The sequence below is a fragment of the Malurus melanocephalus genome, unplaced genomic scaffold (genome assembly GCF_030028575.1).
Source record: "Malurus melanocephalus ecotype Western Australia unplaced genomic scaffold, MMel_1.1 scaffold_30, whole genome shotgun sequence".
NCBI lineage: Eukaryota > Metazoa > Chordata > Aves > Passeriformes > Maluridae > Malurus > Malurus melanocephalus.
Window position 1 is genome coordinate 1529331 of NW_026623262.1, and position 18058 is coordinate 1547388.

The 18058-nt window shown below is 37.7% G+C and overlaps 1 protein-coding gene across 1 annotated transcript in view; it reads left to right on the plus strand.

The window, feature by feature from the left end:
• MTX2 (metaxin 2) overlaps positions 1–18058 on the plus strand; it is a 35000-nt gene that overhangs the window by 4382 nt on the left and 12560 nt on the right. The window contains 2 exon segments of the mRNA XM_057363706.1: positions 9431–9478; positions 10463–10509. Of these exon segments, the coding sequence (XP_057219689.1) occupies positions 9431–9478; positions 10463–10509 (95 nt within the window).

Genomic DNA, 18058 nt, shown 5'->3' on the forward strand with positions numbered 1-18058 from the left:
CCAATTTGTGCCCAGAGACATTTCATGATTTTATTTGGACCAATCCTTTGAGTGGACTGCTTATCCAATCTTTTTTTAGGTCTGGAAAAACATTACTTTTACAATTATCACAGTATAGTACGTGTTTCATTTTGAAATACTGTTATTTCTTGTTTTTAAGCAGCAGCATAATTACAGTTTATAATAGAGCATGCTTCTATAATTGTTTCTGTCTCCATTACGACTAAGCAGTCCTTCTCTAATCAGCATTTTATTGTTACATGTTTTCTGCTAAAGTGGTTTCTGCTAATCTTCTTTTCTCATTCCAGAAATGAGATTGTTCTAGAAATAATGGTAACAAAATTAGTAAACCAAAAGTAGCAGCTATTTTGATATTGTCCAGTTTGAATTTCAAGTAAACTTTCATTGGTTGATGAAACTGYGACACGTGGTTTGGATGAGAGTGCTGTTTAGGAGCCTCAGCTYAAGAGGTCATAGAAAAAAATAGCAAATAATGAGAATGACTTTGGAGATGAACCAGGTTTTTTTTTTTCTCTTTCTCTCTTCATTTCTCTCTCTGGTCTTGGATGCTCTGGTCTCTGACTGTTCTTGGGCATTAACCTGGTCTGTTCCTATATGTTTGGACCAGGTGAGTCACTTTTTTCCCAAACAAGAATAAATGAAAGAGCATGATTGCTGTCCTTGGCACTGGTTGAACAGGTGTCAAATGTTGCTAGCTGCTGGGCATTTTCAGCTATCTCTTTTGAAAGTGAGTAACTGCAGCTSCATGCATGCCGTGAGGAGAACAGAGAGAAAGTACACACCATGCTCTTAAAATTTTATTATTATTACCTTTAAATTCTGGTCTTTAGCTATTAAGAAGATGACATAGGTATGAYATGAACATGGATGTTTTAATACAAATTGAGAGAAATTGTATGTAGTAGTAAAACCCATGAAATGCTGAGGAAGGATTGGAAACATCAAAGGAAAAAATTCCAATGATGCTGCAAAGAATGCAGGAAAAGTCTCATTGGGGACAGTGGGAGCTCAACCAAAAAAAATGGATTGTACATACGGAATTGGAAAGTAAAAATTCTGAAAGATGGGAATTTTTGACAGTTCTGTCTTCTAGCTGTGATATAATGACAGTGAAGCCAATGTAATGTTTTGCATTCCTAGCAAGAACTTTCAAAGTTCAACTACATGCATCTTTCTTTTCGCATTTGAATGCCATGTTGGAGAAACTGTGGATGCACTGGAGTGTTTTCACCTAAAGCCTTGGAAAAGAAATGAAGAAGACTGTGAGGGTATGATTAAGAGAACCAGACAAATGTTTCCAGGTTTTGAAGTAGGCAGTCTGCAGTGTTTCCCAGAGGTGAGGGAGAGGTGCTGTGGCAAACACCACAATCTGGTTTGGGCTGGCTTAAAGGCTCTGAGCCCTAAAGCAGCATCTTCCCCCTTGCTAGCAGCAACACTTGGCTGGCTGACTGCACCGGGGCTGTCTGCATTTCTACCCTGCAGAGCTCTTCTGCCTAGAGATCTCAGCTCTTCCAGCTTTGCAAGGCTGCTGCTGCTGTGCTTAGGGCTATGGGCTAGACAGGGAATGAGACTGTAAAGGGGAGCTCTAACAAAAGGCCAGAGGGGCCAGGTCTGGGTGAACAGGAATTGTGTGTGTGGGAAGCAGCTTTTGGAGCAGGTATGATATACTGAGGTCCTGTCTGGTGGGACAGATGTGGAGGATCTCTGTTGTGGATCTGAGCAGGGGTGCTGTGGATGAGAAAGAGGGAACTCCTTGGGGTGCTTTGCAGAAGTGGTAGTCAGACTGCCTGCTTAACATCTGTAGGGGAGGAGGAGTTCAGGCTACCACAGAAAAGAGGGTATCCCAGTCTAGGACAGCTTTCAAAGGACTGATTTAAAGTATGCAAATGTAGATATTGTGGCTAAGAAATGTCATGGTCCACTAAAGCACTTAAGGCATTAATAAGTATCATACCTCCACTGTCCAGCTCTTCAGTCTCTTCAARTTTGACTTCTTGGGTCAGGGCCAAAGAGGAGCAAGGGAGTTCAGTAGCACAAAGGGAAGGGATTGATTTAGGGATCTATAAAAAGCTAATTTTCATAATTATAGAGTTTCTTTGAGATGGAGCATTTATGCTGAATGTCAGAAATAAGTAAAATAACTCCAGCTTGTCAAGGCTTTATAAATAAATCCTTTGAGATCCTTTAGCTGGCATACTCTCTGATTTTTCTGAAGAAATCCAGATGTTGATTTAGGAACAGCTTTTATTTATGGATTTGATTTTGTTGAGATTTTTTTGGCCTCTTCTCCTGACAGGATCTCCCTTCTGTGGCCTGCCCTAGCTAGCATCAAGAGTGCTAAGCACCACAGAGGATTGAACCACAGATGTGAACACTCTTGAAACTCAACTCAGACAGTAACAGAATTGGACTAATGCTTAAATACATGCAATTAATAGCTTTCTCGGAGARAGAAAACAGATTATGTCATGTCAAATGGCTGCTGCAGTAATGCCACGTGCTGACTCTCATAGTGGTGCAGCTACAGGAAACTCAAGTTTGAGAATTGCTGCTGAGATTGAGTCTTTACATTGACTGTCTCCTCAGTCAATAATTACTGAACAGTCATGTTTTATTTGTATTGTAATTTCTCTACAAAGGAGACCAGGGACACATTTAAGCAAATGATATAATTATTTGAAACATGATTTAATGCATAGTGTTTAAGTAGTGTGAAAGTTGGTTTTCTTGGCAAGGCACTATGAAACATGTTTTGGTCCTTTGTCAGCAGGGCTGAGGAATTGCTGATTCCTTCATTTTTTTTCTTGGCCCTTGTTAGTTTACAGGATCAGGCCATTACATGAAACTGATGTGTACTCAGTGTGGGTGGGTTGAACTGGTGGGTCTTASGCTAATTCACAATTTTCTCGTACTTCCTTTATTGATCACTCTTAATGTACGAGATGTAGACTTTTAACTGCTTTGGTTCCAAAGTGGCTGCAGCTTCATTGTATTAGTCAAAATGTATCACTCCACTTATTTCCTGAATAACAGAAAAAACATCAGATCCTGGCATTTTCTTTTTAATCAATGTATTGCTACTTGAAAATACCAATTTATATTAAAAGAGTATGAACTGCTTCTTTTTTGATGCATTTTAGCATCAAGTGTCTTATAATCCTCTTGCCTTCTGTAGTCTGGGTGATGGTGTCCAATGTGCTTTTTTTTTGGTGACTACATTTAGCACATGGTGGTCCCTTCCAACTCAGAATATTCTGTGATTCTTTGATACTGAGCAGCAGGTCCCCACCATATTGCCAGTCTTAGGAAAGCAGCTGATTTTCCTGCTGGTTGTTGCGATGTTTGCTTCATGACATTTAGAGACTTGTAAGTAATATTATTGGATATAGTTATTGCCCAGATGTAAGAATGAATTTCTTTTTAGTGTTTACTCTTGTGAAATAACCGTTTTGAGAATCCTCATTATATTGTAATCAAATTTGTATCTAGGGAGAGGCTAAAAGAAACAATGTGAAAATAATGCTTAAGTTAATCTCTCCAGCTGTAATACTTCAATACAGTGATTCAGATTAATGCCAAGTGTTTTTGCTTGATTGTTTTTAATAGAGGATATCTTGCTTCTTGGCTTTTGTAGCAGGCCTTTAATACCATGTGAAGCAAACTGGTAACTACAGATGTTTTAGCTTTCCTTCTTTTTTATGTAAGTTTAATATCAAAGTGCTTAAGAAACATGTAACAAAAAGGAAACTGATCCATGCAAATGTGGTAATTTTAGAGAAGGAGTAGTTTTAATTTTTATATGATCCATAACAGTTTCTTAACATTTCATGAAATTGCTCTGTCACAGAAGGACAAGTATTCCCAGGCCTCAGGTCCTAGCCTCACCTACACAATAGCACAGAGCAAACTGCATGGAAGAGATTGTTAGTCAGTTGAATACTGCATTTCCAGAAACAGGAGATATCAAAGGATAAATTGCTGGCATACTAAGAATTTAGTAAATTTTAATTTAGAGGAGATATGGGGAAGAAATTMTCTTGATTTGCTTCTCACTGTATAGTACTTGAGAAGTAATCAATGGGATAATAACATTTGGTATTAATTTTTTAKTCTTGATTCTTATTAGGCATAGCTCACTTTTATAACAAAAAATTATTTCTATCTGCATTGCCTTCCAAAAATGTTTTTGTCCCAACAGAATTCTATAATCTTGCTAAGGGCTGAGAGCAGCCTAATTTCAAGTGGAGTGTTTTCCTACAAAAACTTTTAACTCGTTGATGACTTCATTTTACCTGAAGGAGTGAACATCTTGATGCCTGGACCTAGAGGCCTCTGGCTTTTGTYTATGGCTGGTATTCAAGAATGCCATGCAAGCCAAATTAGTACAGACTACAGGGCAAATCACTCTGCCTGCCCTGCTGTTGAAACTGGCTATTTGTACTAGACCACTGGAGGGGCTAAATAGCGGTTTAGCATATTCCACAATTTAACATGCAAAGTATTTTGTGTCTTCTCATTTTCAAAGTCAGAATGTTATTTTTTTAAGTAAGAGGATTAAAGGCATAACTGTAAACCATTTATTTCATTACATCTCTTTCATCATTATGAAGCTGCTTGGGAGGTTGGATGAAAATCTGTTTCCCCCATACGTCCAGGCAGCACTGACACAGAATGAAGAGTTTCCCAGTAATTCAGAGTGTAAAAGTTGAAACCAAGTTTTGTGCATYCATAAATAGACTGTGAACAGCTGAACAAGGAATTGGTGAGGCTGAGGCCCTGTAGAGCATCTTGGGAATGTGGTACTTCCTGTTGAACAGACTTCATTGGGGGCATGTTAGTGCAGCCTCTCAGTCTTTRAATTAAACTTCACCAATATGCAAGTAAAGTGTGTCCTGTTTTGAGAGCTTTAGTTGGAGCTGAGATGTGTAGGCCTCAGGTGAGCTGCTGATCCCCTGCTGATAGTGGGGTCCAGTGCTCTTGAGTATCTCTTCTTACAGCATATGTGCATTCTTTTCTCTTACTGTCCCAAAAGTATTTGGGTGGATAAAGTCTTATTATTGAAATGTCAGTCTGAAACATCTGGAAACATTGAAATCAAATTGTTGTTTGAATGTCTCTCTCTGGCCTTAATGTTGCTCAAGTTAAACATTTCACCACAAAATCTGAAAAATGTAGTTAATACAATACACTTTTAGTAGCAAAAAGTTGATGTGACTGTCATGACTCACTCAGTGTTTTGCAAATTTTTTTTAAGAGCAAAAATTATGTTTTTTCTAAGCCATTCTCTGATATGACAGGTCAGGAGTTAGGAAACTGTTTCAATAGCTACAAACCTGAGTACTTAAAACTCCACTGGGAACATGCAATACACCAGTTCACAGAGTTTTCTTCTAATTTGACACCCTGTTACCACTTTGAAATCTTTAGCATTTTTTATGCTAARCTGTTAATAAGTAAAGCACTTAGACTAACAAATACACTGAGCTTRGTGAAATTTTCATGCATTTTTAGTCATCCAAAAATAAAAGATTTCGTGTAGGTTTGCTTACTGTTTGACTTCTCCAGTTGTTGGGGTGCTGTGTCTGCTGAATTTTCAGCACCCAGGATAACAAGGCTTATGTAGTGATGCTTTCTGTGTCCATGTCCTTTTAATTCTCACTTCCCTGTTACTTTTGAATTCAAGCCCTTTTCAGACAATGTTAATGGAAGGAGGGGAAAATAATCCCACAGATTGTTTCCCATAGGCTGTTTTTTATAACTGGCATTATTGTTTTAATCAACAGGCAGTGCAGTAGAGGAGAAGCAGGGAAAGACAATAGTATGAGATTTAATTTGTCCTGAACAGCACACAATCCACATGAAAGACTAAATATTTGAATTTGTTAACCATGGGAAAAGTTTCAATAGGGTGGGAAAACAATTTTTACTRAAGACTGCAAGCCTGAGACAGACCCATTGAAAACCACACAATAGTAATTCCTCTGATTATGGAGGCAGAAGGAAGAAGCAAATAGTTCCTTATTTTTAAGAAATGTAGAGAAGCTATTCCTGTAAGGCATGCTTCCAGGCAGTTATTTCATCCTGTGAGCACCTAATGATAAAAATGTCTGTTGCGTAGGATCTAACACATAAATGTGATTCTGTGTTGAAAGCTTCTGAATCTGAATTGACATCGCATTTGTTAATTTTCTCTTTATATACCAAGTGCCACAGTGGCCATGGTTAGCAGGGAAATGAACATCTACAGASCAGATTATAGTTGCCGAAGGATAAACTGGATTTGACTTCATTAGTGCACAAATGATAAGTTTGTGAGGAGTTATTATAGCATTAATCAACTTGATGGATTGGAAATATGACAGAACTGAAGCAGCGTGTAATATTAGTGCCTATTATTCTACAAATTATGTCTTCACCTACATTCATAAGGCAAGAGTCATTGCTGCACATTAAAGATGTTACACACTTTCTCCTCTTGTGGAGGTATGTGACAACCCTTCAGTGATTCCTCCTCTTCCCCAGCAGGTCTCTGGTCTCCCTTAGCTGCATGCTTTCACCTTTTAACKAATTGAAGGCAGCATCAGAGCTCATACTTGAATTTAGTTTGTACCTTATGAACCTGGACCTCTCATGCGGCAGTATGTATTTAAACTTGTTGCTTCATCAGGAAAGAAGAATTCATATTCTAGATATATTGGAAGAGGGAGAATGAGTTGAAATTGTAAGGTGTGGGAGAGATACTGAATGAGTATGTAGTTATTTGATTTCCAGAGTATTGCACAAGTATTTGTACCTCTGGTACCGCTGAACATTATCTGCATGCAATTCTGAATGCATACTGCAGAATCTGTTTGTTTTCTAGGATGTGGATAATAACATGTGAATTTTACTGTGAAACTGAATGTTTTAAAAGCCAGACTGTAAAGCAATAGTGAAATCAGTTACCTTTGATCTGCTTTGCATACAAAAAACTGAAAGCTTTGATTCAAGGCTTGAGCATGTATCTGCCTCATCCAAACATGGTCAGAATTGTGACCTCCCTCTGGAGACTGTCACATGCCAAGTGCAGGGCATATTATTCATTTATTTGCTYACAACTGCTGAAATTTAGAGTTTAAGGTGTACTTACAATAAAGGTGAGATTTTCATTTGGCTGTTTGTCCTTGTTTAATTTACTTGTAAAAAATGTATATTTGTGCACAACTGAACTGTGTATGAGTGAATGCAGAGACTTTTAACTGCCCTTGTCCTTTTCCTTCCCTCAAGTTGGATGTGTGTCCTGTGTACTAAGGCTGTGGGATAAAGACTTTGTATCATGACTRATAAAATTAGGGTCAGCAGATATGGTTCATGAAAGTTTGTATGTGATCAGTAGATTGTGGAAGTAATATTCAAGCTGATAAGGGCAAACAAGACAAAACAATATTCTGCTTGTGCTTTAGTTTATAGCATGGATTTAGCATGCCYTAGCAGTAGTGTAGTTTGGGATTCTGTGTGTCAAGAAGCTGTTCCATGTTTGTGTGTATATAATATCTCTGTATGTCCGTGGCTGCAAATAKTTTAAGAGTGCCAAAATCAGTCAGGAATTAGAATCTGAATTTCTTAAAATGTACATAGCTCTTTTGTTGGAAAATTACTGTTGTGGCCAGAAATATTTCAGTCATGTGTTTGTGTAAAAAATAGGCCACRTCCAGTGAGGGCTGGAATCTAAGAATTAATTGTAAATCTGACGGTCAGAAGAGGATCAGGCAAAAAGTTTTCAGTAGCAACGGGCCCATGCAATTGAAGCTMTGTGCACCACTTTGGGCATGTAAARAGGATGTTTTAGCTCTTTGGCTGGAGCATTTACAAGATCATTCTGCCTTAAATACTTCTATAAGTATCTCAGAGTCCAGAACTGGTAAGTTTGCTGAAATACAGTAATGACATTCTTAATTTCCCCATTCCATTTGCTCCTGCAAGTGCACTTGAAAAAATGTATATTAGATAAATTATTTTAAATGGTTAAGATTCTAGTACCACGGACACTATCTTAGTCTTCTTTTATTTAAAGATGTAAATGTACTTCCTCAAGAATTTTTACTCCAGGGCAAAACTTTAATGGTGGGGTGTAAAACCAATAGCTGCTACAATAAAACATAAAACATTTTTTCATGACACTTAAATATGATTAGTTGCTTTCTCATGCCCACACTAGTATAACTGTGATAGGCTCTGTGGCTTAATGTTAGAGGCATTGACCTTCACAAAACTGTGTACAGTTTTTTTATCTTTATATTCTATGTGACTTCCATAAAAGTTAGTATTTCATGAGTATCCAAAAGGAATGGTAGTTAGAAAATTGTGCAACTGTGCATTTTTTTGTTTGAATTCTAAAGGGGCAGTGAATGATCTTACTGAAGCTGGTGACATATTTATGCTTGAGCCACACATAGCTATTTATAGACATTATTGTTTTAAAAAAATAATTTACATGATTAGAGCATAAATTTTGCTTACAAATGGCTATTTTGTGTAGAATGCAAGGTTTGAATTGGTATTTAAAAACAGATTTTTAATCAGACATTAATAAGGAATGTAATGGATACAAAACAGTGTGATGAACTGTTACCTTAATGCTACCATTAACAGTAAATTGGTACTGATTATTATTTTTGCCTTCCCTTACATTCAAATGGTGTATGATTGATTACCTGCAATGGTTCTCAACTGGAGGATGTGATTGTCTTTTATTTCCTTGCCTCATTTTTTTAACAACTGCTCAACTGTTTTGAACAACTGATGGTGCATTTTTTTGAATGCATATTGACATTCCCATTTTAGGGTTGAGGAGTACATAAGTTAAAGCAATAGGTAGCTCTGGTCATCGTGGTCGGCAGAGTTCCAACATGTCAGGGCTCCTGGCTCTGTAGGTATATATAGGACCATGAGGACACAGCTTTAAAAGGCAGAAAGCTTTTCTATTTCCCAAAAGCATTCTTCACACTTCRTTTGGRAGTTTGTACYTCTCCTGTGTGACTTGTTCTGTTCYCTCCAGAATTCTTTGTTAAGTACTTTAATACATAGTTGCTCTTGTGAGTGGCCAGAATTAGGATGGGAATGTGTGCAAGGATGTCCTTACCATGGAGGGAAGATAGCTGCTTCATCTGCTTCAAAATTACCAGGCCATTCTTTAATTCAGCTTCAATTGTAGCTCTTCTTGCAGCATTACATTCTGGGACTTTCTTCTCTGTGATGTCCCTYTGTGAGCAGGAAGGAGGAGAACAGAAGTGACAGTGGGACATTTTAAAGGCAGGTTAAATATTGCATCAGCATCCTTGCAGTCTAGTTCTTGCTCTGGGTAACATTCGTTCAGTTAGCATTTGCAAGCACATTCAGCTTGCTTAATTAATTTCTTCTCTTTCCACAGCCGCAGAGCCCTGGCCTGAAAATGCTGCGTTGTATCAACAACTGAAGGGTAGGTACACTGGTTTTGGCAATTAATAATTAGTTTATTTTTAGAAAACACATTAAATATGCACTAATATAATTAACTGCAAGGAAACACAGAAACTGTTAAAATAGTCCTTTTTGTTTTTTGTTTGGTCAGAGGTTTTAGCTATGCTTGCATCTGCCAATATAAACCAGCTATTCATGGCCTATAAGGTCCTTGGTTTATTATTGACTCATTATATTGGCTGCTGTAGCCAGTGCAAAATGATGTGGTTGCAGGCACAGTTGGCAGATTTACTGCACCAGTAGCTGAGGCAGCAGATTCTTGAAGTCTTGTGGTAAAGTGGGCTCTCAGTAAAAAGGAACTGTTAAAATGTATAGGCTAGGATGGTTCACTCTCCCTTTAGCAGCTCTTCATATATCATCAGATCACATTATGGCCCCCATTTGGGGCTCAGCAGCCTGCTACAGTTGTCAGAAGACTGCAAAGTAATGAAGACTAATAGGTAGCAGCCCTAGTCTTCTAAGCATGGAATTTTTATTGCAGTGAACTTGTCATCTTTCTTTTGTGTGACAGACCTAGACACAGCGTGCAATATTAGCTGCAAGCTGCTTTTATAGGTTTCTGAATACTTTTACTTTTTAGCCAGAGGAGGTATGAAGATGCGGTTTTATTTAACTTTGATTAGAAGGAGAGTAATTGGCATAAGAGTTAGGCCTTTTTTTTTTTTTTTTCCTTGTGTTTTTTATTGAACATTGGTGGTAATGTATGATAAGTTCAATTGCATTTGCAGGAGAAAATGTCCTGGTATTTTTTTCCCTGTTTTTTAATATTCATATAATAGATTTTCTAGTCCAGCTGCATAATAATTATATATGTGCTCCTTATTTTATGCATAAGAAAAGCAGCCCAGAATGGTTTACATTTACAGGTCAGTAGTTAAATGGCACTGTTTTTTTGTAATTGTTTGTTTTATTTTTKTCCTCTTCGTCTTTTTTCTTTCAACAGACGAACAAATTTTGCTTTCTGATAATGCATCTTCCCTTGCTGTTCAGGTAAAACATCATATTTTCTAAACTAAAGATACTAATTCAATTTTTAAAAAATTGTTATCTAGTAACTATAGTTAGCTATATATTTAGCTATACTAAAGTAAAAGTAACTATATTTAGCTAAAAGATTAATTTAAGAATAATTTCTGCCAAAATCAGTGACTTACTTCCTGTGTCTGCCTTGCTTTATGTTGTCATTGAAGTGCCAAAGTCTAAAGRATTTGAGGATTTTGAAAGTTCTATGTAAAGTGCCGCTTCTTATATTCCTATTTATTATTGGTCTATGCTTGTATAGTGTCTGCTTTGCCTACCTACTCTGGGAACTGTGCATGGTTCATACCTTTTGTCACTTGCTCTGCATGTTTGTCTTGTAATGTCTTGAATGATGTTTGCCAGTGATTTAATTCTCATAGCTAATACTGCCCCAAACTCATATTTGCTTATTTGCTTCACTGATGTGAGCATCACATCTTTAAATGTCTCTGGTCGGTTTTTTTCAATTTCATCATGTATACAGACTTGAACTTCAATGTGGTTTTTAGAAATAGTCCATATAATTGACAAACTTGCACCTCTAATTGACTTAATAGCACCTCTGTGGCTGTGAAGTCTGTGTAATCTCCATTAACCTGTTAGGTTCAGTAACCCCAAATCTCAAGGGGACATTTTCCCCATTAGTAGCAAAGGACTGGCTGTCAGAGTGGTGGGGAGCAGGATGTCTATGAGGTTCTTGTTCTTTAAAGCAACTTTGCTGCTGCTTTGCAGGCAGTCTTTGAGGGMTGTCCAAAGAGGTCACATCTCATTTAGCCAAAATGGGACACTTGGAGATTGTAACTGACGTTACTGGTTAAAAAGGTTAGGATCATTTGATCGTTGTAAAGACTTGCAGAATCTCTTAACTTTTATCCTTCCAGTCTGGCACTCTAGGAGATACCTCTTAGTGTAAATTCGATCACAGCAAGAAGAYAGCTTTATCCTTTGTGGGAAAGARGAATCATCTCTGATACACCTAACAGATGGGGCAGTGTTTATTTGCTGGGTAGTATGTTTTATATTGTGCTTCACAGTAATGCAAATAATTTTTCTGTTGCTTGCTTGATCTCAGTGTTCCTTTTTACCACAGCAAATATATTTTGCRGGTTCTCATGAATTTTCTTCCCATCTAACGATATATGTATGTGTGGCTTGTATGTAAAACACAAAAAAAMCCCAACCCACYATCAAAATAACCCTAAAATTTCCTTTTCTAATGCATCATTTTGCTTCACTGTTTCTAGYACATTGTTATCCTACACATGTCACTTAGATGATAAATCAACTATAATATATTAAAAATGCTTGGTTTTCCTCAATATTCTCTAGCTGGATAGCTGATAGTAGCCATGACTATAAATATGGCTCTGGTAGCTATCTGATCTTAAACTTTATAGAGCGTTTCTGAATTGTATCAATTTTTAAGAATCCATAATGTGGTTGTGACTGTGAAAGAATAACTATTCTTGGTGTCTTTGATCCATTTTGAAATGGTACAAGGATATGTAGTGAACAGAAAGGTTTAAATATGTCAGTGTATTGTGCATAAGGAAATCACTGAGTTCCTCTCAGACTTTGCTTTTTATTTTGCTAAGAGCCTTTTTRTCTGTTTATTGGACTTCTTTTTGAGGCGGTGGTGGGAGTTGGGGCGATAGGTGTCTTTCTCAAAGGAAAATTTTGGAATGAGGAATCAGAGGAGAAATAGGAGGTTGTACCTGGGACATTTTTCATACTGTCATTCTTTCTCCCCCTGTTACTGATTTGGGGCACATGAATATCACCAGAGCAGATACATACCTTGTTTGTGCTTGTTGAACTTCATATGGTGAAAACATCAGAAATTTGAGTCAAAAGAGCATGTGGAATCAGCCACCATCAGATCTTTAAGAAATATGCTTAGTATGATTAAACAAGACTCTGAATGTACTGCAGCCAGYCTTTCAGGTATTTTACAAAACCTGCTTGTAGCACCTCTTTGTAATGCAGCTGTTGGATAGGTATCAGAGGGACATTCATGCTAATGTCTACATTGCCTACCTACCTGCCTACATCTACTTACACATAAAATACTGAATAGAAGCCAGTGCCACAGTAAGTAATTAGTCAGAGTGAAAYTTGACTGTTTTAAAGTTGCCAACCCTGCAACACAGATGGCATTTAATGTACTTCTTGTCAATGGAGCAGATCAAACAGACAGCAGAGCAAGGGACTCTCAGTGCAGCTGTAATTAATGAGTAGAGAGGKCTGCAGTTTGACTCTAGGAAGTTGGTTGAGTCTTGCTGTTTTAATAATGATTGGACTTATGACTTCTCATTGTGCAGTAAAATCTGGACTTTTAATAGCTACTTGTCAGATGAAAGAAGGGACGACAGAGTCTTCTGGGAATTTCTAATTTACTGTTCGTGCCTTTAGTGGTTAAAAACCAGCCAAACTCAAAAATTGTTCTAATCTTGTAGGACTTCTCTGTTGATTCTGATAGGATTGTTTATTTTTGTTTGGGTTTATTTTTTTTTTTTAACTCCTTTTCTGCTCATTGTTTATTTTGGAAATGCATTAATTTAGCAATTTCTTTGTCTTTTACTGGGTTCAGATTCTGTTTATTTTCTGAAAATACAACATAACTTCAAGTGAACAAGTGCATTATCTCTGGTACATCTTGGTGTTTGCAGTCCTTSGTTGTTAACTTGAAGTAGTGTATTATACAGACAAGTCAACTTTATCTTGGGTTGCAAAGCCTTGATATTGAATGAAATTTTATTTTCACTGTGAATTAATTAAAATCAACGGAAAATACTGATCARTAATGATTATCCAGCTATTGGAAAGAGATTGTAACAGAATGAAGGCTCTGTYCTTGTGAGACAGTCAGCCTCTTCCCACCAATGTTAAGGAAAACACACCCCCTGAGTAACATGACTGCTCATGGTTAAAACCATTTTCCATGTATTTATTGTACAGCTGCCATTATATAGCATTCCTGCTTCTCAGGCTTCTTATAGTAAAAAGAGCCACCAAAACCAGTGCACTAATATATTTCAATAACAAAACAACACCACAAGTTCAAGGAGGGAAGGTGGAGTTTTAAGTAGTTTAAAACTTAGARGTGTTTTATTTCAATGTGAAACAGAGGGCCTCTCCAGGCCATGTCTCCTTACTGATACCTGGTGCAGGTAAAGCCATTTTGTTTAGTGCCTGGGTGGAAGTAGTGTGGCTGAGTGGGAGGGAGTGGGTTAATACAGCTAGCTGCACTATGCCAGGCCTCTTGCTTCAAATGGCAGCTCAAAGCATCCCTTGCACTGTTCCAACTTGTCAGGAAGAGGAATGTGRATATTGAGGCTGCCTCTTTATTACAGGTTCTTCTGGAATCTTTATGCAGGTAGTCTCCTAGTCTTGCTCAAAAGGCTGTCTGAAATGTTCAGAATTCTGGAAATTCTGGCAGCTGTCCTGAGGTTAAAGAGCCTGCAGCTCATTATGTTAAGATATGTATTAATTGCTTGTGCAGTYGAAGTCCTTGTAAGTGGTCTTAATATATTCCAGGGAAGTGCTTTTAGAATTGTCTGTTCTTAGTCCTGAATGACAGAAGGAAGTTTGGGCAATTYAAAATTGTGTTACACAGACCAATTGCTTATTTACTTCAACAAGTAATCAAATAAATGTGTAAATCATACATGATTAATTGCCCTTGACAGATTTGTGATTTTTTTTTTCTGCATGTGTGTGTATGAATTGTGGTTTGTTTTTTCTCTAGACAAAACATTAGCAGAAATTTGAACTTGTTGCTGAGTCTTAAACAAAGGCTTGGTACTTAAATGAAAATCTGCCAATCCTTTTTTTTTAAAGGAAATAAGAACTGGAATTCTTCATAATGAGAAATGCAGTATCAACATAATCAATCTAGCAGCATTGTGTTGTTGCTGAAAACATGTTTAAATCCCAAGCTATACAGGTACTATTTGTGAGTGAAGCATTTTTCATATAGTTCTAAGATGAAATTACCTCTGAATGAATAGAATCTTCATTTATCTTCAAAACCTCTGTGCTACCAGTGAATCCACTCTTTTCACATTCCACAACAAGAATTACATTATACCATTAGAGCAGTGCCATGCTGCAGTATAAAATAGATTGTTTTGGTGAATGAATGTGGCTTTGCTATAAATTACATTCACAGGTACAGAGGAATTTGTTATTTTGTTTAAAATAGTCACAAATATAATTAAGATCTTAATTTATGTTAAACTACACATGTGGCATTACCATAACTGGATTAGGAATTTAATCTGTCACTCAAGCAATGATACTGAACAGTTTTCATTTATAACCTTAGACACACTATTTCAGTTACAGGGACTGCAGCTGTTTGATATGAAAACTGAATTATTCTGTAGATTTGTTCATGGGTTTTAATTTTAAAATGTGTTCYTACAATAAAGTAGAGAATAACTCTTTAGTTGTCATCACATGCTGTCCTTTGTATGTTCATGAAATAACATAAAAATGAAAACAGAAAATGCATTTCACTCTTTCTTCCTAACGGTATTGTGTGAGTGCCATTAGAAGTGCTGCTGAGTAAGAGATGTCTTGGAATGGCTTGTTCTTTATTACAAATAATCATGAATATATCTTCTTCAAATGAAGCCTGGACTGTGCCATCTGAAAATAGTGTTCCTCATGTGGGGACGTAAATTGTGAACTATTTGAGTCTTGGCATAAGTAACTTCATTCTTGCCTCTGAACTCAGAAACTGCAATCTGGATATGATTTACTTCAAGTTGTAACTCATTTTTAATGAGTATATGTGTTTGCTCATATGTGTTTTTCTGGGAGGGAACTGTAGGGGAAGAGGAGAGCATTGTGATGGAATTCTGACRGGGTGATTTGCTGCCTGATACGTGTTGTGTGTCCAGCTGACAGTGTCCAAACAGCCCTTCCTTAGCTGGGCAGGGCGAAGAGGAAGGGAGAGCAGGAGTAAAAATCACACCTAAACCGATTAATTCTAGGAATAAATACAAAACTCCTCCCTCCCTTTTCCTGTGCCTTCCCATTGTATTTCACATGCAGTCACTTTCCATGCTTGTCATCAGAGGAAGACACAATGGCACCCCTTTTTTGCATTGTTCCGAGGGTGGCAGCAGCAGTGGAGATGGGAATGTTAGTCATGTGAGGAGGGAGGGGAAGGAGGAGGAAGGGAAGGGTGGGGTGAGTTGTCGTGTGTCTGGCTGTGGTTTCTGGGCCCTGGGCTTTTGAACTGTGCCAAATCAGCACAAAGGTGATAGCACAGATTATTTTTCTGGATAATTGAAATCCAGCATCCTACTTACATTTAAAATTTTAAATTGGGAGGGCTATAAGAAAAAGCAAACCTTACATTAATTGTGTCCTTTAAGCAACGCTGCTGTAAATATACTCCATAATTCTGGCAGGAGGTGTCACCTGCCATGATTGAAATGAATGATAGACATAAGATGTTTGATTAATTTTGTAACGAGCATTACCTCAAAGCTTCCTCTCATGCCTGTTCACATAGTTACTGATGCTTCATTCTCTTGAAGCCGCAATATGAACTTGCTTGTTCCACCTGACTTTGAAAATGGAGTGGCTCATGCTGTTCTCTGTGAGTAGAAGGTGGTACAGTACAAATGATAGTCCTGTGTGAATCAATGTGCAGTAGGGCAGAAGAGGCACTTAGAGGCTTCTCCATATTTTCTTCAATTCATTGTCCACAACTCTTTCTTCCCTACTCTATAACAGTAAATGTTGAGGGTAGGGAGGGACTGATTTAATTCATCTGGTTGCATCTTTTTGCCTCCCTCTTATCCCTTTCTCCTCATGATGTGCAGAAACCCTCCACCTCTCTGCTTACAGCAAAGTATCCCATTAAAAACAAGGTGCACAGGGGCAGTAGCAGCACTGTAGACTCAATAGTTTCAGTCTGGAAAAAGAGGTATCATTGCTAAAAAGGTATTTTCCACATTACCCCCTTCCCTTTCTGGGTTTCAGGGGATAGTACAGGCAGAGAGGCTGGAATAGTGTGAGAGCAGACTGATAGTCTGCAGAAAAGAGGCAGAGAGCATGTGTGGGAGAGAAGCTGACAGACCCTATTAGGGCAAATCTTTATTTTTTAATGCCTTTATCTGTTTCTTGCATTAACCTCATCCAAAGAAAGGACAAACTTTGCTCGGGATAAATAACTCTAAGGATATGTTTGTAGCAGACATATTAACCATAAGCTACTAAACTGGACAGTTTTCCAGGCATCTACCTCAGCCATTGACCCATGTGCACAGGAAATATGGCCCCAGTTTTAAAAATTACCGAAATGCAAATAATCAGTAGAATATATGGATAAAGAAGGCACTCTTACTGATACCAGGAGAATAAACTAAAGTTATTCCCAATCTGAGATTTCATTATTCTTGTTTTATGCTGCATTAAGTAGTATGAGCCATGAAATTATTCATTGCTTTTAAGAGCCTGAGTATTTTAGTGTGATGTCCTTCAGTTGTAGTGAATTGTTTATGCTCAGAGGAAGTTTTCTTTATTTGTGTCAAAGTTTGTTGGGCAGTCATTTTGTGATCTTTTGTAACATGGGCAAGGGTAAATAAGAGTATTTATCACTCCTCTTTATGAATTGATCCAAACAGTTAACTCTTTGGATAGGTGCTAAGCATAAAACCCACCCCTCAAGTTTACCCTTTCCAGTAGGAATTCAGTTCTATTACCCTCAGAGTTTGTTTGGAGGAGTTATTTTCAAAATATCAATAAATTTTTTCAGTGAGCATCTTTACAGTTATTTTAGACTAGAAAACTTTAGATGAAGAAATGTGTACTAGTTTTTACTGCAGACATGAGAACTGTTTTTTTTCTCCTCTTCTGAAGAACTGCAGCAGCTGTAGTATTGCGTGAGAATCCTGGGTGCTGGAGGAGATCCAGGTTGAGGCCTGTAGTAGTCACCCTCTTCGTTCTTTGGTAATACACTTTTTTTCCCAGAGGAATAGAGAGCTGGAAATTTAATGCTGTTATTTGGAATTACAGGCATCTTTGCAAGGTAGGACAGGCTGTGCTCAGTTAAATGTCTTGTTTCTAGTTTTGCTGTTACTGTCTTGCTTGCCATTTTTAGGTGAATTTTCACAAGGGTGTTATTAACTAGCTTGTGTGTTGCTTGGAATTCACTTGGCCCCTTTCAATCCCTTTTTGAGTTGATCAGCCAAATTTATGATGTTAACAAGAATCTCTGATGTTCTAGAATAAGCCTGGGCCCTTGATCTTTCAGATTGCTCAGCATTTGATGGCGTGTCTTTGAAGGGGTGTTGATATCTTCATAAATCTCAGCAAAACAGCATTGGGGTGATTTCAGCCTTCAGTTTCTTGCCCAAAAGCACTCAGAGGAGCTGAGCACACTCCTGTTTGCACACAGGAAAAGATTTCTCTCACAAGAAAAGCAGGGATAACTTRCCTGCTCAAATTGTGTGTGTGAGGTACCCAAAGGGAAACAAGATATTCTGAGCTGAAGTAATCA